At 42.9% G+C, this 27,929-nt stretch overlaps 1 protein-coding gene across 2 annotated transcripts; it reads right to left on the reverse strand.

Moving 5' to 3' along the window:
• Positions 1-126: 126 nt before the first annotated feature.
• Positions 127-27,900, reverse strand: pard6gb (par-6 family cell polarity regulator gamma b). Of its 2 annotated transcripts, none has more exons than XM_061664288.1 (3): positions 27,073-27,900; positions 23,675-23,897; positions 127-1,647 (listed from the first exon to the last, which is right to left on the reverse strand). In XM_061664288.1, exons 1-3 carry the CDS (start codon positions 27,142-27,144, stop codon positions 590-592), a joined length of 1,353 nt encoding a protein of 450 aa, XP_061520272.1. In that variant the 5' UTR covers positions 27,145-27,900; the 3' UTR covers positions 127-589. The 2 variants fall into 2 exon arrangements, with proteins under 2 accessions (XP_061520272.1, XP_061520271.1); XM_061664287.1 differs by having other exon boundaries at positions 127-1,650; positions 27,073-27,899.
• Positions 27,901-27,929: the final 29 nt, after the last annotated feature.

Here is a 27,929-nt window from a genome sequence, read left to right on the forward strand (position 1 = left end):
ACGTGCTGTGTAAACACCACAAAAAAAATTTCATTAGCAAAGAGGTGAGAGGAGGAAGACAAGGTTTGTACCTTGCAATGACATTTGCTAGTGTCAACATAAAATGAGAAGTGAACACCATCAACACACCATGTGAAAATGAATAATTTATTGGAACAGACAAGGATTTCATCACAATTGTCAAAAAGACCAATTAAAAAGCATACTCTATGCATCAAAGAAAACAAGAAATATAGATTTACTCTGTCAATAAACATGTCCACAAGAAAACCCCAGTTTGGTCCCAGTATTAAGAATGAAGAAAAGTAGCTAGATAAAAGTGGTCATTAAGTTTAAAAAAAACAAACAAACAAAAAACATCACTTGTTCTGACGCATATTACATACATACATTTTTTGACGTAAGACGCGAAACATTTAAAAAACTCCAAGGTGTATATACAGTACGACAAATTTCCGTGATCCTTGGCGTGCAACTTCCTGTTATTAAAGTAATTATCTTGGGGGGGGGAGGGAGGAATAACAAAAGTCTTTGAAATTGAGCCGGTGGTCCATGGCCTTATCCTGTCTGAGCGGGATATCTGCGGGTATTATAGCGTGATGACGGTGCCGTCCTCCTCCACTCCTCCCCTGGGGAGGGCCAGGCTGTGCCGTGGGTCCGTTTTCAGCGAGCTGAGGATTTTGTGCAGGCTCCCATTGCTGTGACGGAGGGCCGGGTTGCTGCTATGGTAGGGCAGCTGGGAGCTGGGCTGACTGTGTTGGAGGTTCAGGTCTCTGAGGAGCTGGTAGCTCAGGCTGCTGTGTTGCTGGTGGTGGTGGTGCGACCCCCCGTTGAGGCTCGTCTGTGAGTGAAAGGAAGCGGTGGATACAACCGAAGGGGGGCGCGACGGAGGGCTGGGTGGCGCCGCGGGATCCGGAACGGCAGTGCTCGACGTCTGGTGGTGGTGTAAGCGAGACATGCTGGAAGCCAAAGAAGCATTAGACCTCTGGGACGGCCGCTTCAGGCTGCTCTCGATGACAATGTCAGTCTCGTCATCGCTCTCCAGGTCGTCCTGGTAGCCCTGAGCTCCCGAGGGCAGCATCCCCCCCGGGGGCACAGACAGTGTCGGGTATCCGGTGGACCCGCTGCTGTCCGACGACTGACCCGAGCTTCCGGAGATGCGGCTGCTGCGCACCACGTTGTTGCGTTGGTTGACGGGCTTGACTGTGACGATCAGGTTGTGGCTGTTGGCGATCATCATGTCGGTGACCTGGTCCAGTGACTTCCAGCTCACCTCTATACCGTTCACTTCTAGGACTTCGTCGTTGACTGCAAGCAGACCCGTGCTCTCTGCTAGACCCCCAGGAACCAGCCGGGATATGAAGATCCCAGGCACCTTTTCTAACCCGTGGGGTGTCACACGGACACTGGTTCCATCACGGATGTAAAATCCCAAGGGTTTGTCCGAGCCGTGGCGGTAGAGTCGAACGCGGCGATGCGATTCCGGCAGGATGTCCACGTCGATAATGGAGGAGACGGGCCGGAAGTCTTGCGGCATGCCAATGCGGATGTGCGCCCTCTTGCGGTTGATGTCATTGTTGCGCAGGGCGACCACATTCTTCTTCTTGCGGGTGATGGTGTTGTTGCCAAAGTTAGCATAGTCCATCTCTTCTGAAAAGACAAAAAAACAAACAAACAAACAACAAAAAAAAGTCACACCAAGAACGAACTACACTTTTAAATCCAACCTCCCGCCTCAAATCACACACAGATGTAATCCCCAGGAATTTTCCTTGGAGAGTCCTGCTAATCATTTTCACAGATTGCGCCAGCTCTATTACAGAGGCCCTAAAAAAGCCTCTAAGCTTCATTTAAAATAACATTTGTAGCTACAAGTAACAAATGAAATCTCAATTGCATTCACACTATGTTACTAACGAGAGGCTGTGTGTGTGTGTGTGTGTGTGTGTGTGTAGAAGAATTGCTGAGTGTGCAGTAGAGGTTTCCCGTCCACGCGGTACGTCGAGTGACCCTCCTTTCAAATACCAGGAAGGCAGCTCTGGGATGACTAAAGCCTTTTCCACCAAACAGAACAGCTTCTACGGTCAACGTTTGTGAAGGAGGGACCAAAATAACAGATCATTGCCCTACCGCCTTTTGGCACCCCAGCTGGACGTCCTCCATTGTTGTTTATTATGATTTAGCCTTCTGAACTATGCCGGAGTGAACTGGAAGATTTGGTGAAATGCATGTCAGATCAAGATTTAGCGTTCCATGCCACACTGGAACGGAGTGAACTAAAGCGCTTTGTGGAAATGTCAGCTGTTCTAAACTATCCCAGTCCGAACTAAAAACATCAGGATTTTCAGGAAACATCAGGATTTCCAAACCATGCAGGACCAAACTGTTATGCTTGGTGGAAACATATACAGTACCACCCTTCCCTGAAAATGCAAGCTGGATCAAGATTTAGCATTCCAAACCATGGCAGGCTGAACTGGTACGCTTGTTGCAAATGTCCGCCGCCTTGAAAACGCAATTCTAAGCAGGCTTTAGCGTTGCACACGATGCAGGATTGAACAGAAAAACTTTGTGGAAATGAATGCCATTTTGTGTCAAATGAGGAACTGGTTTTCCAAACTATGCCAGACTTAATTGTAATGCTTGGTGAAAAATGTACAACACGCCACCCTATACACCCTGCGCTGAAAACCAAGCAAGCGTGTTCAGGATTTAGTGTTCCAAACCAAGGTGGACTGAACTGAAATACTAGGTGTAAACATATGGCATCCCGCCGAGACATGCCATGCTAGAAATACAAGCCAGATCAGCTTTACCATTCCAAAACACACCAGACTGAACTGGTACGCTTGGTGGAAACGTACACCATCCAGTCTACACACCACTTTGGAAATGCAAGCCAGCTCAGGATTTAACATTCCAAACTATGCCGGATTGAACTGGAACGCTTGGTGGAAACGTACGCCGTTGTACCCCACCACAAAGGAAGAGGTGTTATCTAAATGATGAGTCAGAATTTTTAACAGGAAGCTTGATGGGAAGAGTTCTTCCAAAGCTGGAAGAAGGTTGGAGAAGCCAGCTGGCTCAACTCTTCCTCCCTTGGGTTTTTGTTGTTTTTGGCCTTATCTTCAAAAAGTGCACACATGAGTCATTTTGCAAATAAAGCAGGTGTCCCATAGCAGAGCGAGTCATCGTGTTTTCGCTCACGGTCTCAAATCAGAGACGTTCACTTCCTGTGTCCGCATTTCCTGTATGTCTGAGAAGGGAAGATTAGATAGCAAGGCTGAGCTTATTGGCTGTCCTCAAACAAGTCCGTTCACGTCGTGTTCCTCCTCAAGGTGCATCACTTATAACTCGCCTCCCCCACCCTCCACCCCTACCAGCATGTTTAGACTCGCTGCCTTGTCTTCCTCATTGTTATCTGCGCCACAGTGAAGGTTACCATTGTCTGATTGTTTCCAAACGGTTAGCTAGAATATTGTTTTTAGGGCTGAGATGTTCCAACAACCTGAAAGACTATTCTTTCTCGCACTCTTTTGAAGCCACGGGATTGGGTCTGCAACCCCACACAAGTTCAGGGGTGCGAGGTCAGAGCATGTGACCTCTCCAAGGAATGTAGTCTAGAGACGCTGTCTATTAACTGGTTGAAGACCCTGAAGCAACTGTTGGACTGACTTAGAGACAGGAACTCCCTCCTGTAGCTCATATGAGCAACCGTACTATTTACGTGACCCCAGGTGCCTGGGAAATATTTTTAAGACAAAGCTGTTCTCATTCAAAACGAAGACTGCTCAACCCTAAATGTTTTTCCACCGCCCCCAATAAAGAAAATCAATACAAGGGTTTTATACTGAACCCTTAGAGCCACCCCCTGCTCTCACTTGCTGCTGCTGGCTGGCCTTCACACACTCGCCCGCTGACATTATGGAAATTAACCCCCCCCGCCCCCCAAAAAAAGCAAGAGTGTGAAGCAGTTGTGTCAACAAATGAGCTCCTGGTAACTGTGCAGGAGTTGGTATGGAAGGTAGTGAGTGGCCAGACCACTAGGGTTCTGACTCAGCCGGGTGGGACATTTCACATGTAGCTCGGTGAAAGGTTGGACATCGTGTGTTAGTACCTCTCCCAGACGACAAAAGGCAATGCTACAGTTTGGTAAGCTAGTGAACAACATGAAGCAAAAAACACTTTTTCTAGATGGAAGGTGCAAGGTCACTGGATAAAAAGTTTCGTAAAGTTGTGAGAAATGTATCATCACGTCCTGATGTTACAGACGACTTGCATTGGGGCCAAGTGTTGCAATATCAATGTTGCAATTTTCCATTAAATTATATCATTTTGGGACCAAGTCCTGCTGGCATAGTGAAAAAACGCAATAACTGAATTTTTTTAGAATTGCCTACAACAGCCCTAGCCCCTAGTTTATACTGTAAATATGCAAACTATGACCTCAAAACAGTTAACTACAATTTTAAACTCATTGTACGACATTACCCTTAAAAAAAAATGGCTTACACGATTTGATTTCGGTCACTGTTGGTCTAGTGGTACAGCCGCCTGAGTTTGGTGTGGGCAGCGTGGGTTCAGTTCCCACTCAGTGACGGTGTGAATGCGAGTGCGAATGGTTGTCTGTGTCTATATGCGCCCTGCGACTGACTGGCGACCAGTTCAGGGTGTAGTCCGCCTGTCGCCCGAAGTCAGCTGGGATAGGCTCCAGCGCTCCTAACCAGGATAAGCGGTGTTGAGAATGGATGGATGATCTGATATGATTTCGATGGCTCTCACTTCAACATAGTTACTTGGTACCAATGTACTACTTTCCTATTAGACAGCGATGTGGGGCCATCTTGTGGTATGTTAGGCCAGGCGTTTCAGCAAAAGCACAAAAATGTGAAAAGGTGAGTTTTTCAGCGACTAGCTGGGCATAGGTTCCACACGGAGAGAGTGGGGTAACAGCAACAAAAAACAACAATAGGCAGGAGATTGCAGTAGTCTGACCAAATCTCTAGGACAAGTCTATTTTTCAAAATACCCCTCGGAATGGCCGAAATGACTCGAAAGTGGCTGCTTCAAACCAAGATGTCAGACTTCCTGCATACTCATTAATATCTAGATATTAAAGAATGTGTCTGAGAAGCCCATGTTATACTTTCCATGCACAACTATGTTATCCACAATATGAACCACACACAAAGGTTATATCATCATTGTGTCAGGACATCTTTGCTTACATATGGATCTTATACATCGCATGTCGAAACTAGCTAGCAGTATCATACTGTCCAGACTGTACAACCCGTTCCGACCTGCAGGCCATTGATTCACATTCCTGCACCCCAACAACCCCTCGGACATCCCCCTCCATCCCTCCCTCTCTTTTGATGGCGTGACAAAGTGCTTAGTGACAGAAGAGCCCATAATCGCTGGAAAAGGGGGGGATGGGGCTGATATAGGGCAAAGAGTGAATAGTGAGAGCATGAGGTCACTCAATGCTGTGGTAGTGGCGGTGGGCTTCATTCGTTACCCCCAAACCAAAACACACCTGGGAGAGGTTGCTTTTCAGGCAGCCAAATCGAAAGTGACACGCAGGACAGTTGCGCTAGCGTAGTGTGCTTTTCTGCATTGTTGAAAACAATGTGATTATTGAAATGCAAAGTGATTATTGAAATGCAATTCAGAGCTCATTGTGCGTGGGGTGATTGCTTTGAGTGGCCCACCAAACATTCAGCAACAGAGAGTAAGTACATTTTCAAACGTCGACCTATCTGATGACTAAAAAAAAAAAAAAAAAACCCAGAAGAAAACGGGAGGGCCGCATGGAGTTCACATCGGAGACGTCCCGGGAAGACTCGAGTGTGTGTTTAGGTGAGATCGCTGCCAAGGCACATCAAGTGAAAAAAAAAAAAAAAAAAAGAAGCAGAGACAGAGCAAAAAGAACTTTAAACAGACAAACATATTTGACATTCCTGCCTGGATGGAAAATAACGGAGGGGCTCGATAAACTAACCAAAATGCGTAACTGCCAAATACAAGAACACTTCACTCCGGTTGTGGTGCAGGTGTGTCCCACGGAGAACGCAAGTAAACACCAAAGGAATGTCTTCGTCTTCCGGAATGATCTTATTTTGAAAAGCACACCTGAGTACTCTGAAGTGCGGAATGTACCTGGCAGTCGGGTCGGATTGAGGTCAGACCGCTGATGAAATTGGACTCTAGTTGTTTCGAGCATGATTGCGGTGCGTACGGATGTAAACAAACGATTACGTTCATCTGGAATGATAGCTTTCATCTTAGCTAAATGACTCATTTTTAGTGGACTCGATAGGTCTGAAATCCCACGACCGATATGTGACGTTTTCTCAATCTTAACATTCATATCGGCAAGTGTAGCTTTTTGTAGTCATACGGTCTTGTGGCAAATGTGGCATAACAGATTTTTCGATACTTTGCTACCTGAACAGGCAGTGGAGGAAATCAAAACAGGAAGTAAAAGCACACATACCAGAACATGTAATGCTTATGGAAGAGAGCAAAGGTTTGTGCCCGACAAAAATCACTGCCGAATCAAGGCCACTTCCAATTTCGTAGCCCAAACGGTTGCTGCTCTGCCTCTGCTGTCTTGACATTCAAAGTTTCGGCTTAGCGATCAAGGAAATGTGTTCGGTTATTTTCTGTCAGTGCACATTTCTTGGTCAGGTGAAAAGAAGTTTTCTCGCTCAATAGAAGCCCTGATAATCTTTGCGTGCGCACATCAACCGCTCGCTCGCCCGCCCTCCCCTCTTAGCGGCGAGCACCCCCCGCACTCTCTTCCCAAGCAAACATCTCCGCACATCTGGGACGACTTAAAACGAGGCAACGTCGGACACGCAGGGGCAGGAAAGGGAGTTTCAGGTTTAGCGTTCTCCGTAGGTGTCACAGCCCCACCCTTCCTCACGTCACCTAGTCACCACTAGCAATTAATATGCGCAGACATGATGGGTTAATCACAAGGGGCGACAGGGGTTAAGATCAAGAGGAGGGTATTTAAAGGGAAAAGGTGTAGCAGACGCGGTAAACAAAGTAGGAGCATTTCTTGCACCGTTCAATGGGAACAACCTCGATTATGTGATCAAACGTTTCCCTCCTGGGGAGGGGGGGCTGTTTTTGGGGGTGTCTTCTGGTTTGAATCCCGTTCATTTAGGCGGCATAAAGACTCTGCTGCCATCTGGTACACAGGTACCACTCACGTTGAAGTTATGGAGTTATAATCAAAAGCCACAGTGGAACAAGAGGGAGTGTCTACAAATCCCCACTTCTTTCCCAAAAAATAGACACGATAATAAACCCATTTGAAATCTGTTGATAACACACACAGCAGCACCTACCGAAGCACGTAAAGAGTTTCTGGTGGAGCCCATCTTGTAAACGAGTTGTCCGCACTGTATTAAGGATAGTTTCTTAAACGGCGATTGTATCTTTAACGATGATTAATACTACGGTAGACTGACATGTGGTCGCTCCACAATGCTGTGTACATCCATGTTAAATAAGTGAACACCTCCCTCAAATAGATGCCTTATTTATTTATTTTTTTAATAAAGTGTTTAACTATTATTGTGTTCCACTATGTTAATCTAAAACATGGCCTGTACATTTAACATGACTGCATTTCGTCACTTCAATTATTTCCTATGGAGCAAAACAGTTTTGAAATGGGAACCACTTTTAAGTCAACCAGCTAGATTCCTATGAAGACGAACTACAATGTAGCTGCGGTCGATCCAGTTGCCATGACAAGAGATAGCACGAATAAACAAGAAGAAAGCGGCGGTTTCTGCGGCGGGAGAGGGTGAACGGAAAACACACGACGCTCGATTGAACGTCTCCCCCTCTTTCGCTCCATGTCTCAATACCTGCTAAATATAGCCGCTAACGTAATAGCGACACAAGGGAGTTCGTAACCTCCACGGCTCGTCCTCTCCCCGAGCGCTCTCCCGGAGTCACTTTCTAATCTTTCTTACGGGCTGGCTGGCAGTTGACAGACAACAAGCAGACAAACGGGATTAGTAGCGCACTCGCAGCAGGAATGCAGAAAGAAGGTTGTGAGGTTTGGGCAAAGAGATAAGGAAAGCAGACGGAGATTAACAAATGACTAATATCCTTGGACAAACAGGTGATGAGTGAATACAGGCGACAGAGGACGCCATTCAGTATGGTTGTTTTATTTGTTCTATCCTTCAAAATAGATGATTTGAACTAAGGTTGGGGGAAAAAAAATATAGATATTGTTGCCAATGCGCTAACGATACAGCAACATCAGATATTGATATTGTAATGTGCGTTTCTTTTGTGCCCAAATCTTTCAAAATATCGATATGGCTATTGTATCAATATGCAAACATTAGCTGTCGCTACTGCGATGTATGTTTTTGTGTCTTTTTTTTAAAAATATTTAATTATTATTTTTTTTAAATCATGATTTTATTATTGCGAGCAAAATATTGCAATATCGTTGCATCACCCACCGCAAATCTGCACGATGCTACGTTTTGCCAGCCTGCTGTTGAGGGACCAACCGCAGTAGTAGGGTACCACCACTAAACTATAATGTAGTGTTGTGCAGCCGCATCTGGAGACATTTAGCATGTTCACTACTGATACAAAGGAATAAAACAAATACACATATTGCAACTTGATTTGTGTCCCGCCAGGGAAAATATTGTTATTGAAAGTTCAAAGAGATCTGTCATGTTCTGATTGAGCCAATAAAAGCTTTTTGTTGGTGCTACGCTGTTCCTTCATGTTTGAAGTTGACTCAGCAGGAGCCTTCTACATAACTCAAAGTGCCTGTAAAATCTGGCCGTTTCCCACCTTTTATCTCTACGTATTGCTGTTCGGTTTAATTCCATATTCAATCAAAATTCACAATTGAAATGAATTGAAATTCTATTATTCTTTTCTGTTCCATGATGTGGCAATTTTAAGTTATCAAAATGAGTATTGTACACAAATGACAGTAAAACGTCATTTTTACTTTACGTTCCGAGTCTGTACTTGTTCCACTTTTACCTAAAGTCCCTGTGAGGTGAAATAAACGCCTTCTAAATGTAACCCCCCCCTCACCCCACCCCCAATTGGGTAAGTTCTTTACAGGCCTCCTCTTTCTAGTCCTCCTCACACGACACCTGAACCACACGATCACAGCAAAGAAGAGTTCCTGCGCGTGCTGACACATATCCTCGGCCTCTTCCTGCCTCCCCCTCCTTTGCTCCACTGACTCCATTTAGTTGCTTCATCCAATCAGCCTGCCTCCAAACATGTCAGTGGGAGTATTTCGACACGAGTTGTCATGTGCCTATTGTTTTCCACCGCCCCAAAGAGTCAAGGCCTGCGAGGGTCCTCCCCACGCTCCGGTCCTTTTCCTTTTTCCTTCCTCTCCCATCCTGAAGTGCTGAGGTGACCTGATTCACAACACTAAAGCGTGGCCCACATGTTTGGAAGGGGGTGGCGAGGGTGGCACAGTCTTCTCACACTGGTCTGTTATGCTCTGTGCTACATCGATACTCATGACAGCAGATATATTTTAGGTAACAAACCACAAAATATTGTCATGGTATGTCTATGAATAATTAAAAAATGAATAAGAGGTGGCACGGTGAACGAGAGGTTAGTACATTCGCCTCACACTTATGAGGTCAGGGTTCACATCTAGGCTCCGGCCCCCTTTGGATGTTCTCCCCGTGGCTGAAGTGGGTTTTCTTGGGTACTCTGGCCAACAGTCCAAAAACATGCATGAGTCTCAATCAAGGGTGTCCAAACTTTGTCTTTACAACGGCCGTTTACGGAAAAATAGAAGGGAAGGACACTTTTTTTTTTTTTTTTTTTTTAAACTGTCAGTATAAACCTGACAGTATTACATTACTAAAATGATAGGTGTGTGGGAGAAAAAATAAATAAAATCATTCCTTTCTGACCCCATTGTTGTAGCTGTAATTTGATTTTTAAGAAACTGCCGCGCCCGCGGAAGAACAACCAACCAGAAACCGTGATTAGTGTAGTCAGGCTATGTTTAAATCTTGCTCACGGTTTTAAAACGGCAAACGGCAAACTCCCCCTTAAATGTATTAATTATAAATTCTATAACCAAGAAGTGCATAGTACAAGTACGCTAGAAAATGGATGGATGGATGGTTTCCCAAATCATACTGAAAGGTTCTAAGATTCAGACCCTCTCACTTAGCTAACTAACCATTCTGATGGCTACGGTCTCTGGTGATGTTCGCTAGCCAGTCAGAATAAACCAGGCTCTATTCCAGCCAATCATAGCCCTCCGTTGTCATTGCAGTACAATCGCCTGCAGGCTTTTAAAGGCAACGGGGGGGGGGGGGCTTGGGTTAGCGCAACAGCTTGTACCATTGTTTTAGCCTGGTGACCTATATATACACCCGCTCAGCTGATGCTCACTGGGACGTGAAAACCATATCAGGTGATGATGCTTTTGATGTCAAATAAGATGTGGATATGGCCAACAAAAGAAAGACCAAGCGAACCTGAATGCATCACAACAAACCCTGGGAACAAGCCTCTCTTCTCTAATTGGTCAAAAGAATGTAAACGGGAAGAAGGTTTTTACTATGGACTAGCAAGTCAAACAGTACTAATAACTCAACTTTGCATAGCACCAAAGTTTTAGGCAGCAAGATAGTTTGAGACTGCATCAACAATCAATTCCACACAATCGACATAATTCTTAATTAACCGGTTATGATGCTAATGCATATGATAAAAGGTATGTTTGGAAAGATCACAGCCCCGTTCACACTGCCTGGTGAAGCAGTAATTTTTCCTGGGTCAATGATCCATCTAAATGCACTGTGCACATGATGAATATGTGTGCATACACGCTAAATATGAAATAATCATTGAAACTTATATTGTATCATGAAGATATGAGGCTATTTGCGGTTCCACCACAATTTGGCTCATGGTGGCTCCACAGGGCCACCACCCAAACAGTCTTAATGTCGGACTCAGTAAACGGTAGACTTTACACCGATTTTATCGGCCGATAATTAGTATTTTATGCTGATCGGCTTTGTCATAATTCGTCGAGCCGATCAATGAGGGATCGGCTCCGCAAAAGACATTTTCTCCGCGTCGCCATCGTGCACAGTATATTTGAATCCAAAAGTTTATTTTTAGCCTTGTCACATGTCTTTTTGGCGTAGTCCTGTAAATGGCTGACGGCCAATAAAGTTATTTAACAAAAAAAAAAAAAAAGATGTCGGCGGTGTGGAACAGACAACACGTAATGCCGGATCAGACGAGAAGACAAATTTGCTCTTTCAAGATTGCACTATGTCAGACTAGTGCAATAAAATCTTGTATTCCGATACCACTGAATGCCGTTTTTTACGATCATTGGGCTTCATCTTGTCAACTCAAATGCGACCTGATACACTCGTTACCTTGGCGACGACAACAAGAGCTGATCGCGCCGACTATATTATGAAGACAAGATGGGGAAAAACGTGTGTTGGTGGTCACCGGTGCTCAGGACAGGAGAGGACGTTCGTTTAAGGCTTGTTCACATACTTTTAATACAATACGGCTCGCAAGCAGGCAACAAAAACGATATGTAGCCTAGCAAGCGAGTGGTAGCACGAACGGTTGGAGGTAAACATGCCGCCGTTCTGTCGAATCATGCTCTAAAGTTTCGGTGTGGGTGAAGTAATTCAATTAAAAACAAAGTAATTTAATTACAGTAAGTTAGCACCCCTTATTTCTGTCATGTAATGTTGGTTTGACCTGACGAATTAGAATACACGATCTGACGAGAGCAGTGATTTCCAAAAAAAAATGTCACAAAAAGTGGATACATTAATTACCGTATTTACTTCACCATTCATTTGTTCTGTCTGTCACTATGCCTCACTGGCATAAATAGAGGAATAAAGATACATTATTGATTGCAAATATAATTTTTTGAGCAATTAAGTACACAAGTATATAGAGTCAATAAACAGGTTATTTAAATAGACACATTCCTCCACCTTGTGATCGGATCAGTGATCGGTTAGCGTTTTTTAAAATTTGCTGATCGGCCCCAAAAATCCTGATCGTGTAAAGCCTAGTAAACGATGCTCGTGCAAACCCAGTCAACATTCCACATAGAAACATGAGTGGGGACCAGAGTCAAAAACATGCTTGTGGATCTGCAGTCAAGCATTGAAAATTGTCCATTACTAAGCTAGCAAGGGTAGGTGTGTTTGTGCACTCGCAGATGAAAAGATCGAGCGCACATGGATGTGATCTAAGGACAAGAGCTCCTGTAATCCAATCTCCTCGGGCTCTTTCATGTTTGTGCCTCTGAATTTAAATGCGCAATAAGTGACCTCACATGCTTTAAAGGAGAGCACAGGGACGGGCCTATGATAGAATGTGTAGCACTCGTAACTTGCAAGAGCCTCTTTTATATAACCAGCGAAGTGGGCCGGGTTGCCAGTGCGGCCGAGCGAAGCCACTTTGTAATTACGGCCTCCCAAAATATCCCTTTGCACAAGAAATGCTAGCAAATTCTTTTGGATGCGGGCCTACAGCGCTTAGAGGATTATTAAGACTTAAATTCAGATGCTTCTTTAAACGACATGAATGGCCATTCTTCTAAGACAAAAATCTTTAACCCGTGTGGTTAAGTGAGATTTCAGATGCATCGTCACAGCATGCCAGGCCTGGCCTGCATGGAGCAGAGCTGTAATTAAGGAGGCGCTGCTGCGAGAGGCCTTCATGCAAACCAGCAACTCCCCCCTCGCAGAAGCCACTAAAAACCCACTCCGAGCCCATCTGCGATCTTTCCTGCACTCACTTCAGCCTGCTTCAACCGTGGTCCCGGTCTAAAGTTTACCTCGGGACTTTCCGACAGCGCTCTTCAGGACGAGGTCGCGACTCCTGGTTCAGGACTCCAAATTTCACTGTCGGGATTTGTTCCAAAATCTAAACACCAGAGTAACCTCTTTCACACGTAGATGGTGCAAAATCTGCTCATACAGACCCAGCAAAAGCAGGATATTGCACACAGTAACCAGATCATTGGATGTGGGAAGATGTATAAAATACTTGACGGACACCAACAACAAGGCGGGATAAATGAGTGCCAGGTGTTAAACTTCACACTTCTGTCCCCGTTGCGGAACGGCCTTGCACACAGGCATTGTCCATTTATGGCTCTGATACTACCTCAAAGGGGTATAATTGTTAGGCCCACTTAATCTTCCCACTTGTTTTCTGTAGCCTCTTTCATGCATAGGTTCTACAACAGTGGCGTATGAGAAACCCAACAGTTGCAACAACAGGGTGGGTTGAATTGCGTGACAGGTGTTAAAATACCCTTACATTGCCTCGGTTACTACCTCTAAAAGGCGGAAAATGACCGGGTCGATAATATCGTCAATGATATACGCAAAGAAAACCGTACAAATCATCCTGGCTTTAATGCAATGAAATCTCATTTTTTAAACAAATTGTAAATCAAAAGATATCCCTTTAAATGTATGGTTTAATGTAAACTGTGAAGCGTTTCACTTGCTGTCAGAAATGCTGTCAAAAGTTTACAAAATGCTTTTTGCACAGCTAGACTGTTTGGTGGCTTTTCTAAAATTAAAACATTACACCAGACGCGCGTCAAAAATCAATTTCGCTCACACCACATGATTTTCTTCCAAGCCATTAAAAAAAGAGGCAAACAAGAGCAACAGACCGCAGCTTTTTTGTTCTTGTGCGCTTTGAAGGCCAATGCTGACTCAGGAAGTTGTTTGTTTATTCCTTAAGGAACGACTATAATCATCACGTTGAGAAAAATAGAACCGGGTCAAATACAAGTCACATTTTCAGGGTGAACAAATGTCGACCAATATATTACAATTTACACAACTGTCGATGGGGAGGCGTTTATTCTCGGTTTGGTATATCACAACCTATTTCAAGTGGAACTCAACTTCAAAAACAACAACACAAAAGGACTAATTTGGCGTAATGCAGAAAAATGGCAAAAAACCGCATCAAAGAGGTTGTGTAGCTCCCGTGGATCATAAACGTGGATGCGAACATGTCGTAACTGTCATTAATGTAAAGCAAAAGACCTTAAGGTCATTTTTACTTCGTTTACAACAGCCGATAGGTCGCCACACTTTAATTAATCTGAAAGACTTCATCTGCTTCGACAGAGGCTGCTGTTTTGTTTAAGCAACTTAGGTCAAATCGGTCAACTCTTGACTAATAGCATCTGGGAACTGACATAATTTCACTAATTACCCATTTGCCCCCTTAATTGGGCTCTCATGGAAGCATTTATTTGATGCATGCTGAAATGACTGCTTTGGCTACCGATCCTTTGTTGGGAGCTCCCGCTAGTATTTCAAGCAAACAAATACCTTACAAATCGTAACAAGTGTGACAAATTGAAGATGTGATGAGAACAAACACGAAACCCAAAAACAAAAACTTTCACCCCTCCCGACAGTGTCTGGAGATTTCCCCACAAGGGAGTAGGAGGCAGAACGAGGAGGGGAAGTGGAAGGCAGGGGGTTGGTGGATGGGGTCACGGTTCAAAGCGTGGTCGTAAAGCAAAATGAAAAGCCTTGAGGATACACAAACACAAATGCGGGTTAAATTAAAAAGACCCAGGGCCTCCCCATTCCAGTGGTGTCTTTGTGGGAGGGGTGGTGGTGGTGGTGGTGGTAATGAATGATCAAAAACTATGGCATAAGTTTAAAACGGGTGCAGATTTGCATTATGGCGCTTCTCCTGCTGCTTTACAAGACGGATCACGCTGGGTTTCGAAAGCAGATAGCAAGACGGCACCCCACTGTAAATGGCAGCCCCGTCTGACTTCAAGGGGCATTGTCTCAAGACGCCAACTGCTGCTGCTTTTTACTGAATGGCGCACACACTTTTTAACAGCAAAGACCTGTTTCCAAGCAGAAACCTGGATTTATTCTCGAGCCACGTGCACACACAGCTGGTGGGAAGCGTTCCCAACAGGCTTTAGACACCACAGTGAAGCCTTTCCAGAGGTAGCTGCTGCCTCGCGCCAAAGTGTCTCGGCGGCCAACCTGATGAACAAAAAAAAAAAAAACTAACACCCCAGCCCATCACACAGAGCCAGGAATGACACTCCTGTCATTTTGCATTCGTTTCGCGGCTATCTGCTGCTTCATTTTTGTAAGAACGGCAATGGTGTTGGCCACCCTTTGTCTAGACTGTCCGCAAAAGCCTAATATTTTTTTTTCTTTTATGTTTTGGCCACTGCTTACAGGAGCTTTCACCATTCTTCAGCCACTTTCTCCCATTTCTGCTTACATCGCAGCAAAGAATAGCGTCCTAACCACAGGATGGCCAATGGTGTCTTCAAATTGCCCACTTTCTTCCCGGCTGCTTTGTGCTTTGACTCGGAACAGTCTGCAGACGTTTTCTCTCCGCCCTCGACAACTGACTCATGCCTAAGCGCTAAACCCTTGAGGGGGTCAGACAGATGAGGTGGGCTTTACCCTTTAAGTGTGTGGCTCCATCAGGCAGCCCGGAGGCTTGGGAGCTTGGCTTGCTGCGATACATCTGGGCTTAACCCTTTATCTGTCCAGAAACCATACTTAAGTAGGAGTTTAAAATGGACATCCTTGTACGTTTCACTGTAAGTCAGTAGAACTGCATGCTTTCTCAAAAAAAAAAAAAAACAAAAAAAAAAAAAAAGTAAGTAGGTCTGAGGAGGTACTCCAAAGGTTATCCAAGTATACTGGACCCTAGGAAGTTGGCCACAATCCATCCTGTCGATTGTTTATTTGTTTAGATTTCCCCATCAAAGAAAGGGTAGATCTTTCATCACCATAAAACCTTTAGTCTCTCATAACTCTCCTGCTGCTGCCCGAGTACCGACTAGAACTCAGACTAGCTTCCACGGTACTGGCTCCATGACATTTGCTCTTCAAGCAACTGTGGCCCACCACAAAACCTTAAAATAAAATAAAAGGCATTGTTTGAAGTAACAATTTAGCATAGTTAACCATTCCTTACTGTAAGTGGAAAAACAAAGGCTCAAGTAACTACAAAAACCACAAAAAAACAAAAAACAAAGCTATACTTCGAAGAGAGACCCTTTACAGGTCTTTCAGTGTAAAAAAAAAAAAAAAACATTTTCCTCTTTGGTCCATCACTGATAAGATTGTGTGAAATTAAACAGGTCAAAATATACTTTAACTTTTGGTCAAAACAAACGTTATCATCATCTTGTTCGGGTTGCTGCGTTTCAGTTTTGTTTTTTGCACCATATTTTTCTTGAAAATTAGGCCGAATTTCCAAGTAATCCAACCACTCCACCATTTCAGTTCTCGAATAAGAAAATGCAATACAGCGTCTTTTCACATTATCTTGACAAACGACTGTACAGAATCGTCTCTTCTTCATAAGCCATGATGGGTTTTTTTTTTTTCATATGGTCAAACGGAAGTTAATAGGCAAAAAATGCTCCATCACAGATGAAACAATTAGTTTGCGTGTGACGTGTAAAATACTTGATGGCAATAGCAGGATGGTAGACAAGAGTCTCCTGGTTGAGGCTTTCTGTCTCTGATACTAACTTGAAAGCCAGTAAATTCATGGATTGAGATTTCCCCCATTCCCTGCCGGTGCCTTTCACACAACACAGCAACATGAGGAAAAGGCTGTTTTGAAAAGGGGCTACAGTGTGTCTGGGGGCTAGACCCTCACCCTACCCTGTAGGTACCCGGTGTCAAGAAGTGGTACAGATAGGTAGCCTTCTTGAACATCAATGTAAAGACAAAAAAGTAAGGAAGTCAACCAAATGGGTATGGCTACTTAATAGACACCACAAACACTAATCAGCCAGAACAAAGAGTCAGCACGTTCCCATGGCCGACGGACTGGCTGGTACGAGGAAGGAAGGCCTTCACTCTTGTCGTGGTATGGCTGGCATGCAAGTTAATGGTCCACTGCAAGGCTTCCAATACGCAAAAGAGCAACATAACATGACATGAGTTTTCTAGAAATTTATTTTTAAATTCACGGGACCAGAATCAGCAGTGGTGGCTGGTATACATCAAGTCTTTTCAAATCTGCAGCCAGCATGAGCTAGCACTGGCATGTTGACATCCAGTGTGTGCATGTGCATGTGTGTGTGTGTATGTACACAAGCACGAACACTCACAAGCCCTTTGGAAAACGGGAGAGGCAGATGTACGCCAGTTGGCCGCCTCCACGGCGCACAAAGAGAAAAAAAAACAAACAAAAAAAAAACAACACGCTAATATCACCAATGCGCGCCAGTGTACACTGACAATGACTCAAACACAACAGAAGATATGACTAGAATGTATTTAACAAAAACTAGCTTGATCCAAGACAAGCAAGCTGACATTTCTGCCCAGAGGAAATTGGGTGTCTACCTGCGCTCTTTTTTTCTTCAAAAGGAAATACTAATAAATCCTGGCGATTAAAGCACAACAAAACAAACGTGTTCTTATCATCATTTGGACTTCATGCTCTTACAGTATCATCAAATAAGAGATGGAAGCAGGCTGAGAAAACATGTATCGCTTCCTCTTGGCTCCTGTGTCAGTTGAACAGTCGCATGAAGCTCAGGCTCTTACGCCATGCTAACATCTCAATGTTGATAAACTGCAAAAAAAACAAAAAAAAAAACGAAAAAAAAAACAACCCAATTAGATGACTAAAACTCTATGAACAGGCTGCTCCAGCGTGTCTCCAACGACTGACTCTCCTGCTGCCGCCCGAGTACCATCTAGAACTCTTGACTGGCTTCAGTGCACGGACTCCCTGTAAATTATGTTTGATCTCAGAGCAGCTGCGATCAGTTGCCAAGTCGTTAAATAACAGCAGCTTGGTCTGCTCATCTGCGTTTGCAGATGAGCATCTGCATTTACGTCTTTCCGATTGTCTTTGGCCTTTGCGCGCAGTTTACGTAAACTTTCAGGCTCCCTGTCTCTTCTCTTTGTTGAAAGTTTAGTCTGAGCTCAAGTGTGCAGGTCACCGGCGCTAACCGGAGCTGGCAAAACAAGCCCTTGTGCTTTGCTTGGACAAAACCCTATCTGCGAACTGTAGGTGTAATTATCTTGTGCTGCGGAGATAATGTTTTTAACCCGACTAAAGGCCTGTTTGACGATTAACTGCTTGTTTTGTTCCCCCTCGTTATTGTATTTGGCAGCTCACCCCGTATCAGTTGTTATCATAGAACATCAGGATATACGCTCTGTGGATAAAAGTATCAGGATACATGGACAACGCAAGGAAGAAAATATACAGATTTTCATCACTATAATTTATAGAATAGCAGACCTAGCTATCCCATCTCTGGTCCCAAGTTCTTCTACAACAAATGTAGAACTCAAAGCATAGAATTGTCCAACATGTCTCAGGATTAAGGGTGAAGCAAAGGAGTCTAGACCATGTCTGAGGTAATTATTTTGTTGTTTGTCGAACTGACACCATCGGATTTGATATCAAGATGCAATTTAAAATAATCTACGGGCTCTACCTTTAACGCCTTAACACTAAGACAGGAATGTGGGCAGCAAGCAATGTACTCGTGTTTCCATCCTGATTTTTCTAGCCCCAAAGGTTTTTTTTTATTTTTATTTTAGTATTGTTGTTTCTCTATGTATCTTATCAAGGTATCCTTGTCAAAATATTGCAAGTGTCTTGAGTTTTCCTCAGTTAAATAGATGGTGATGTATCAGATGTTCTTCTTCTAATATACTGATTATCTAATATACTTGCTGTATCGTGTTACCGTCGGTATCGTTGGTAAATATACAGAAAATTGAAACTATCAATATTGTGAGTTTTATTAGATTTCATGATGAATTGTACATGTGTCGTGAGTTTTCTTCAGTTACATAGATATAACGCGATATACCATAAATGGCTTTTCTTCCAATATATTATCGCACAATCTCTGTATCATGATACCACTGTTATTGTTGCTAAAATATCAAAATAACTGCAGAAACTAGGAGTTTTCTTCAATTACATCGATATTGGGATTGTGCATGAGTTTTCTTTGTAATATATTGATTATTACACAGTCGCTGTATCATCATAAAACTGACATCATCAGTTAACTTACGCTATTGTGAGTTTTCATTAGATACATCAGAGAGGGTTTTCCTTCCAAGATGATCGATTATCGACCAATCCCTGTATCATAACATGGGTAAAACATTGCACAGTTTTTTTTCCAGTTCCATAAGTATCGCCATATATATTGATTATTGCAAAATACCCGTTTTGTGAAACCAATATTGTTGGCAAAATATCGCAATATTAGCACACCGTAAGTTTTTTTTTTTAGTTACATAGTTCGAATATATCCATTATCACACAATCTTTGTACCATTGATACAGTTGGCAAAATATTGGGAGTTAATCTTTAATTCCCACTAATTAAACAAACAGTACAGGTCCATCTTCAGACCAATTCAAATACTGTGAAAACTGCACTTTTATGTCATTGTTTTGTCATTACTGTACTGCAATGGGCAGGAGATGCTTGTGACAAGTCGATCTAGCTTAAATTAGCTTCCTGAACACGTTATCTTTGGCTCGAAATAAACAAACGTCGACAGTCCACACTCACGCAGGCCTGTCTCCAATTGCAGGATTTGTCATATGAATGAACAACAATGTCAAAAACGTACATTACCGCAAATGCGTCACAAAATGCTAATTTAGCCAGATTAGCTCAGGAAACGTGATGGAAAAAACAAAGAGCTTGGTCATTAAATTTCCACTCCTCGTAACACCCACGACATTCATTATGACTGCGTTTATTCCCTACATCACCTCCATTCTGATCTTCCTCGTAAAGCCAGCAATTACCAGCAGCTATTTTAGCGCTCCGCAAGGTTTTTGTGGCTGACTCACATCTAGGGATGTGCATTCCTCCAAGTGCAAAAAATGACGTGCTGTTCCTTTTTGTCGCAACGCAGACCGGCTTGACTTGTTCGTTGACGCGGACGTGTATGTGCAAACCTGCATGCAGAGTGGGAAAATGTTAGCATTTTCATGCGGGGTACACAAAGCAACAGGTTTTGCATTGCAAACGCAGAACAATGGAAGTTCCATAGTTCCAGAAATAGCGGCTAGGGGCGTTTATTTACTCAATTGGAGGAGGAGTCTATGACAGGTAAGGCACATTTTGGGAACAATACAAAACAATGTTAGCAATACTGCCTACATGTGAAAACAGATATCTGTACTTTCTACTCCTTAAAATAGGCTTTTTACTTCTTTTTTTTGTACCTCGGTGGATGTCACCACAATGTAAAAAAAAAAAAAAAGACCTAAACGGAGAGCGAGAACGTCAACCTGAATACTTGCGTTAACAGCGTAAACTAACTTTCCATATCATAAATTGTGTCTGTGGCATTCCAAGCTCTGTGGTTTCCCATTTGAGAATATTTGCAATCAGATGAACGTGAGAAGGTTCTCAGAAGCGCAAGAATCAACAATTTGTATTTTGATCCGGTGCAAAAAGGCACACAGAAATGCTCATGTGAAGCCACCACCGTTTTCTACCACATTATGTTTACTAATTTTTCTGGTAGTTAAAGCGCTCAAGTTTTTCTGTCTATTCATTTCGAATAGAGCAGGAAGCTAACCGAAAACCGATCGGAAGCTGGTGCAGATCGTACACAAGTATTTATATTTTTGTGAGCAAATTGTTTTTGTTAGTGTTATCAAGTTAGCCAACGGGTATTTTATCTAATTGACGGTAGAAATTTATTTTTACTTTTGTACTACACTGCCCTAGGGTAGGTAGATCTGGCAATTTTACAGCTTCTGAGGTAGTTAAACCTATAAAAACAAAAAGGTATGTTTTTTTTTTTATCCCTGGCTCACTGTCTGATCATCCTTCTGAATAGATTTACACGCTTTCACTGTCGACCTCCATTATTCCCGTGTCCCCCACTTCAGGGTAGCAACAGGTATCCTTTTGGCCAGCACGCGTACTACTGATCTTCCGAACCATGACGAGCCGGTGACAGCGGTTGACGAAAGACGAGAAGGTAGCCGCGTGAGCTCAGGCTGCTGAGGGAAACGGGTTGAAATTGGACATAGGACACGCCAGTGAGCACGTCTCCGATTGACTCCTTTGCTTCTCGGTCCGATTTTCGATGTGATGTCACAGTGACGCATGACGCGGCAGCATCTTCAGTCGTCACGCCAGCGCATTGTTGCATTGTTAGGCATTTAACAAAGAAATGTGTATGCGTGCTTAAAGTGTATGACTACCTCACACGTCAGTGGTGTGTGTGTGTGTGTGCGTGTCTGCGTGTGTGTGATGGCTGTGTCAGCCAGTGCCACTAGTCCAGGTCATCATGATTGAGTGCTCGGCCTCAGTGTGCAGACCACCTGCTTGGAAGACCTTCGACATAGAGAAAGACCCCTTTTACTCTGCTTGTAAAAGCCAGCACGTCTGCCTCTTTGTTGCTTAGACAGTAAACGGCACAGACACGGAATGGGGACATGAAATCGACCAGGCAACTTTCCATCTTCGAATGTAGTATCAGAGCATGTAGCCCCTTCCACACTGCTTGTAAAAAGCCAGCATTTTTCTGCGCCTGTCGGCGATAAAATAACACTGACATGGAACAGGGGTACGAAGTCGACCCAGCAGTTTTCTACCTTCCGAGCCTGTAGCTCGTTTCACGCCGCTTGTAAAAAGCCAGCATTTTTCTGCATCTCTGCTACTTACAAAACGACACAGACACGGAGCAGGGCTATAAAGTCGACCCAGCGGTTTTCGAGCTGTGGAGGTAGTATTAGGGGCCTCGGAGATAGCTCATTTTACACTGCTTGGAAAAAGGCCATCATTTTCCAGCTTCTCTATTTCTTATAAACAGCACAGACACAGACTGGTTGGCAAAGTAAACGCTCCACTTTCCCACCTTTGGAGGTAATATCAGGGCTTGGTTCACACTAATAAAAGGCCAGCAATTTCTGTGTTTTTCTGTATAGCTGTGTGTGCTGTATAAACGGCACCAATGCAGAAGGGTAGGGAGGAAGTCAACCTAGTATTCTTCTGCCTTCAGACATAGTATCAGAGCCTTCAGCCTCGGAATTGAGGCACAGCAATTTTTCCCCTTCTGGAGGTAGTATCAGAGCCTGCAGCCCCTTTCACGCTACCTGTAAGTTTTTTATTTTTATTTTAGCCTGATACTAAAAGAACACAGTATGTTAATTTCGAGGAAGGATGGCGAGAATTAAGTAAATCTACACTACCAGTCAAAAGATTGAACACGATTCTTCATTCAATAGCATGAGAAAGTGTGTCCAACCTTTTGACTAATAGTGTACATGAATATTAATGATGTATACATTTGCATACTCGCTAGCGGGCCGCCACTGCAAGGTTCTCCAAGTCGGAATCAGCGGGCGGGAATAAGACGACGAGTAGACGGGTGTCGTCTTTATACACGCACACATTAAAAATAGACAAAGGCGCGCACGCACACACACACACACACACACACACACGGTCTCTCCTTTCATTCCGATCTTTTGTCTCCCAGTAATGTCTGGTATGCTGGGATTCAAGCTTTGCTCAATGACCTGATTTCTATGGGGTTGTGTGTGTTTCTGCATGTGTGCGTCTGTGTGCGTGTTCGTGCCCTTCCTTTGGATAAAACACAGGGCTTAGCTGGGCAGACAGAAACATCCAGCCAATCAGAGGGCACTAAACACAAACAAACACACACATACACTTACATGAAGTAAACGAAAAGGCCTGGCGTAATTGGATTAGGAAATATTCTGAGGGGAAACCTGACTCTGGTCCAGTGCAGCCATTACCAGCCAAGATGCATTTCACGAGATAAATGGTCTTTTTTTTAAGGTTTAATGCTTGTAAGAATAATAATAGAAAAATCAATAGCCATGCTCGCGCCAGGACTAAATATCATACTGTTTCATCATCTCTTTCGATCTTAAATATCGATACACTGTGATCAAGTTGCGATACCGCTGCAGTGCGACAACAATCAAGTTGAGTTGCACGCTGGGCACTTTGATATATCATAGAGGTATGTAACATAAACTGTATATAGCTCAATATAATGTGCAATTACTCTATTGGGATACCATCGTTTGAAAAATATCCACAATAGGGATGCATCATAGATGTATTTCTTCTAACATATCGTGCATTTGCTGTGTCAAGATACCACCGATATCGTCTGCAAAAAAATCACGACAGAAACATATCACATAATCACTGTGTCGTGATCGCATTGATATCATGGCAAAATATCGCAATACATCACATTGTTTATGTTTGCATCAAGTTGCATACAACAGATTATCGTGATGCATCATAATATGGTTTTCTTCCGTTATACAGTGGACCCTTGCTATTCGTGGACGACAGGGACCGAGCCAAATCTTGTTTGCAAAACATCTGCAGTACATATAAACATACGGTTGATCATACCGTAGCTTGAATTTTATTCAGATATCATCACGTATCATAGATTGTTTTGTTCCAAGATCTCTATTGTCGGCAAAATATTGCTCCAATGTCTTATCATTTTCTCTTCAGTCACATAGATGGCCTTCCTCTCGCATATTAAACAACTGCCGTAGCGTGACCCCGGTGATCTCGTCGCCTTACCTTGTCTCTGTATAAAGATCCTGAGCAGGGGGTGCGCAGTGGACACGGCCTTACAGAAGTTGTCGTCGTTGTTGATGGGCAGCAGGTCTCCGTGCACATCGGCGTACCCGATCATCACCTCCATGTTGGCGATGCGGTGGATGTGCAGGATGAGCTTGTAGAACTCCTCAAACTTGCCTGGCTTGAGGCGGTCCACAGAGAAGCGACGGAACTCGGCGCCGTACTGAAAAGATCAAACAACGTTTTTATAAAAAGGGGGGGGGTGGGGGGGGGGGACAAGTCAAATTAAACTGAATTAAACTAAAAAAAGAGCTGGTTTACCCATAAAGCCAAGATAACAAAGCAGCGCTAACCAAACCACTTACTGAAGAGTTAGCATTACGCTAAGATACACTACTCACAAAAATTTGGATATTGGGCCAAGGATACCGGAGGTAGCACAATACAGCGATTGTGCAATAATCCATGTAACCAATTATTATGATTTTTGTGTGTGATAATATGCTAACGATACCAGCCTTTATTGCTTTAAACAAGTCAGAATGCAAGATGGGTGGTGATGTAACACCTGGCAGTGATGCATCCTTCAGTTTAGCATTAATCATGTCATGTTTGGGCATGCTTGTACCCCGCGGGCTTGTCTTCCGTTTTTCATAGCAAAGAACGATCGAGATTCACTTTTTATTTCTTTCTTTTTTAACTAACTCCAACAAACCAGTTTGTCAAGGAGCCTTCTTGTTGCCTTCAGGTTAGCATGCAGGAATCCACGTTGGGTGCAAGGAGGTCAGGTGCACCACCTCACAAACTTTTTTCAGAACGCATTTTCTTCCAATTATATCGATTACTGCACAATTGCCGTCTCATGATACTATTGGTGTTGTCTGGACAGTATTGCAATAATATTCTATCATGAGTTTTTAGTGACTTAGCTATCGTGATGTATCATAGATGTCTTCTTGCCAATATATTGATTTGTTGCCGTATCGTGGTACCAACGATATCGTTTCCTGACATATGTAAATATCATGAAAGATATCTATCATGTCTTCTTTTCAATGGTTACCCATTGTGGTCGTATGGCATTAATGGCTCTCTTTCAAAAGCAAGTATTTTGTAAATGCTGTATCGTCATACCACCAAGGTCATTGGCAAAATATTGCTGCAATATGGTTTGTGAAGTTTATTCTGTTACATAGATATCGTGATGCATCATAGGTGGTTTTCTTTCCAATATATTGATTTTTTGCTGTATCGTGACCCCAAAGGCAATATATTGCACCTTACAGTATCACATATTGATTTATTTAGTGACATAGATATCATGATGTATCGTAGATGGTTTACTTGTGATATATACTGTAGATTGTTGCTCTGATACCACTGATATATTTGGCCAAATGTTGCGCCAATATCATTGTGAGCTTTATTCTGTTAAACATAGAAACCGTGATATATCGTACGCAGTAATATGCTAGACAGTAGTATCGTACAATTGCTGATATCGTTGGCGAAATATTCCCGCTATAAATGACACATCTTCCAGATAGGACATCATCTCCAGGTCACAAAGGTTTAAAAGCAAACTGACTTCAGGTGATGTCACACAAGATCACATTTATACTTAAAACGTCATCTCCAAATCATAAAGCTTCAGTAACAAACTTTCTCTGAAGATGATGTTACATAAAGGTCCTAGATGGTCCTCCCCGAGACAAGAGCTTGAAGGACAGCCAGGAAATCAACTTCCTGAATCTCAAGAAAATGTAAAGGACAGAAAAGGTACACAATATTTCCTTTCACCCATGTAATTATAGTTTTGTTCTTCGTTATTGTGATATCGTGTTTATTTTTCACTTCACTTCACTTAGTTTTCACAATTCCCGATCATACCAATCTGAAAATGAAGTGAAACACCCTTCTGGAAACATCTTGCTTGTTGATTGAGCTGAGGGACAGCTACACTTGCAATTATGGTATTTACGGGAGTTTTCTTCAGTTACAGAGACACCGTAATGTATCGTAAATGGTTTCCTTGACAATATATTGATTGTTACTGTACTGTTTCCTGAAAAAAATGATTAGCGTGCAACCACTCATGATCATAATCTATTGCAAGTAACTTTTTGATCGCTGTACCTACTAAAACCATTAAAGAACCGGATCTGCAGGGTGCCAGGGATGCCCTGGAACGAAAAAGTATTTGGTTATCTGCTTAAATCAAAGCTGTGGTGTCAACATCCCACCTAAACACCGCACCCTGACCAAAACAATCCCACCTGGCCTGTGATAAGAGCCTCACAAGAGAGTGAAACCAGCTCCAAGCCTCCTGTCTCCCTGATAGGTTTATCACGGAAACAACGCAAATGCTAACGCGACGTCTTGTGTCGTGCATCAGCAGCAGGTGACATGATATTAAACTACCCCAAAACATTGACGCTGTGCAAGCTGAATGACGGTACGATACATTACAATATCTAAGAACGAACTCACAACAATGATATTCCAATATTTTACGAATGATATCAGTGGTGTCACAACATCAGTGGTATCACGATACAGCGATTGCACGCTAATGATATATTGGAAAGGAAACCACCTATGATACATCACACCATCGAAAAAAATTCACATTCACACCCATGGGCAATTTAGAGTCCTCAGTCAATCTACCACGCATGTTTTTGGGATGTGGATGTAAAAAATTGCTACAATATTTGGCTGATGATATTTGTGGTAATGATAATGATAATCAACATGCCATTGGCAAGAAAACAATGATATATTATCGCTATATTTATGATAGATATCACAATACGTCCAATGTGTGATAATTGTATTGCAAAGTATCGATTTAACTGAAGAAAATGTGTCTTTAACACGAGAAAACTCATTATGTGCTATTTTTCCAGCGATATTTGTGGTATCACGATACTGCGGTTGAGCTTTAGCCACACTGTCAAAATTGGATTCAACTGCGCATAAATGGATACTCCCAACCAAACGCAACCAACCCTTCTGGTTGCTTTGCTCGATTAATCAGCAGTCAACCTCACTGCTAGTGTTCAAAACAACAAGGGTACCTGAACTCAGCACAATGTGCAATAAATTGGACAAATTAGCGTACAATTTGACGGGTAAAACGTCGCCATTTCAAGCTTTTGGATAATCACATTTCCCATCTGATAAATCACTACAAAATTCACAAACAAAACGCAGCAGATGTATTTAAAACGAATACAGTGTCAAATATGGAGTAAAATAAAAAAATAAATAAATAAATAGGCCTTCAAATCCACATGGAGTGCTCGTTTTTTTTCGCATCCCCGCGACCATGTGAACTCGTTCAGGGTTTTTACGCCATCCCCAAACAAACGTTTTTAACGCACCATCACACCCACCTTGCTTTTCACCTCCACGGCGTTAAGATCCACGTTCCGCAGGGGTTGAGACCGATGAAAGCTCCGATTCATTTTGGTCCTTTAAAAAACACACACAAGGGAAGGGAGAAAAAAAAAAAAAAAAAAAAAACTTGTGCCCGCTGAAACAGGGGCTTCCAATCGCAATCAAGTCCTTCGGGTTCGTTTACTTAGATTATTTCTCCTCTCAACATTACATATATTTTTCCTAGTCAAAATGTGCTCCACATTTGAGAAGAAGAATACTTTCCTGTAGAAAAGACAGAGAGCAAATAGCCGTGTGGACTTTAGGAGGCTTGGTTTAAGTTTTGAAATGACATCAGCGCTCCCAAAAAAAAAAAGAAAAAAAAAAAAGGGGATCCTGTGATGCTTTCAATGTAGCTCGTTTGTTACCCTGTCACAGAGCTAATACAAGTGCCGTGTCAAGAATTGTACCTTACACAGGTGTGTATTCGATACACTGAGCCTATATAGTTTTGTAAATGTAATAAGAAAGAAAAAAACAAACAATAAAATGCTCAGCACTAACTAGTGCCCGACGAAAATGCATAACACTAGTAACTCCACTTGTTCATGGACGCACCATTTCCAAGTGTTGGTCTTCGAGTTCGCATTTACGGTAGCTCACTAACGCTAGCTGTGTTAAGCTCCAATTCGCTTATTTGCAGCAAAGAACAGGTTAAAAGCCAAAATAATCGCTAAATAAACTTTTAAGTAGTTAGTAATTGGCTCGTCTTCTGAGTAAACTTTGTCAATAACTACTGTTATTGCGACATTCCAACACAACAGCTGCAGATTGCCTACCACGACTCACTACCTGTACAAACAATGAGTGTAGT

Source organism: Phycodurus eques, chromosome 20 (assembly GCF_024500275.1).
Source record: "Phycodurus eques isolate BA_2022a chromosome 20, UOR_Pequ_1.1, whole genome shotgun sequence".
Classification (NCBI taxonomy): Eukaryota; Metazoa; Chordata; class Actinopteri; order Syngnathiformes; family Syngnathidae; genus Phycodurus; species Phycodurus eques.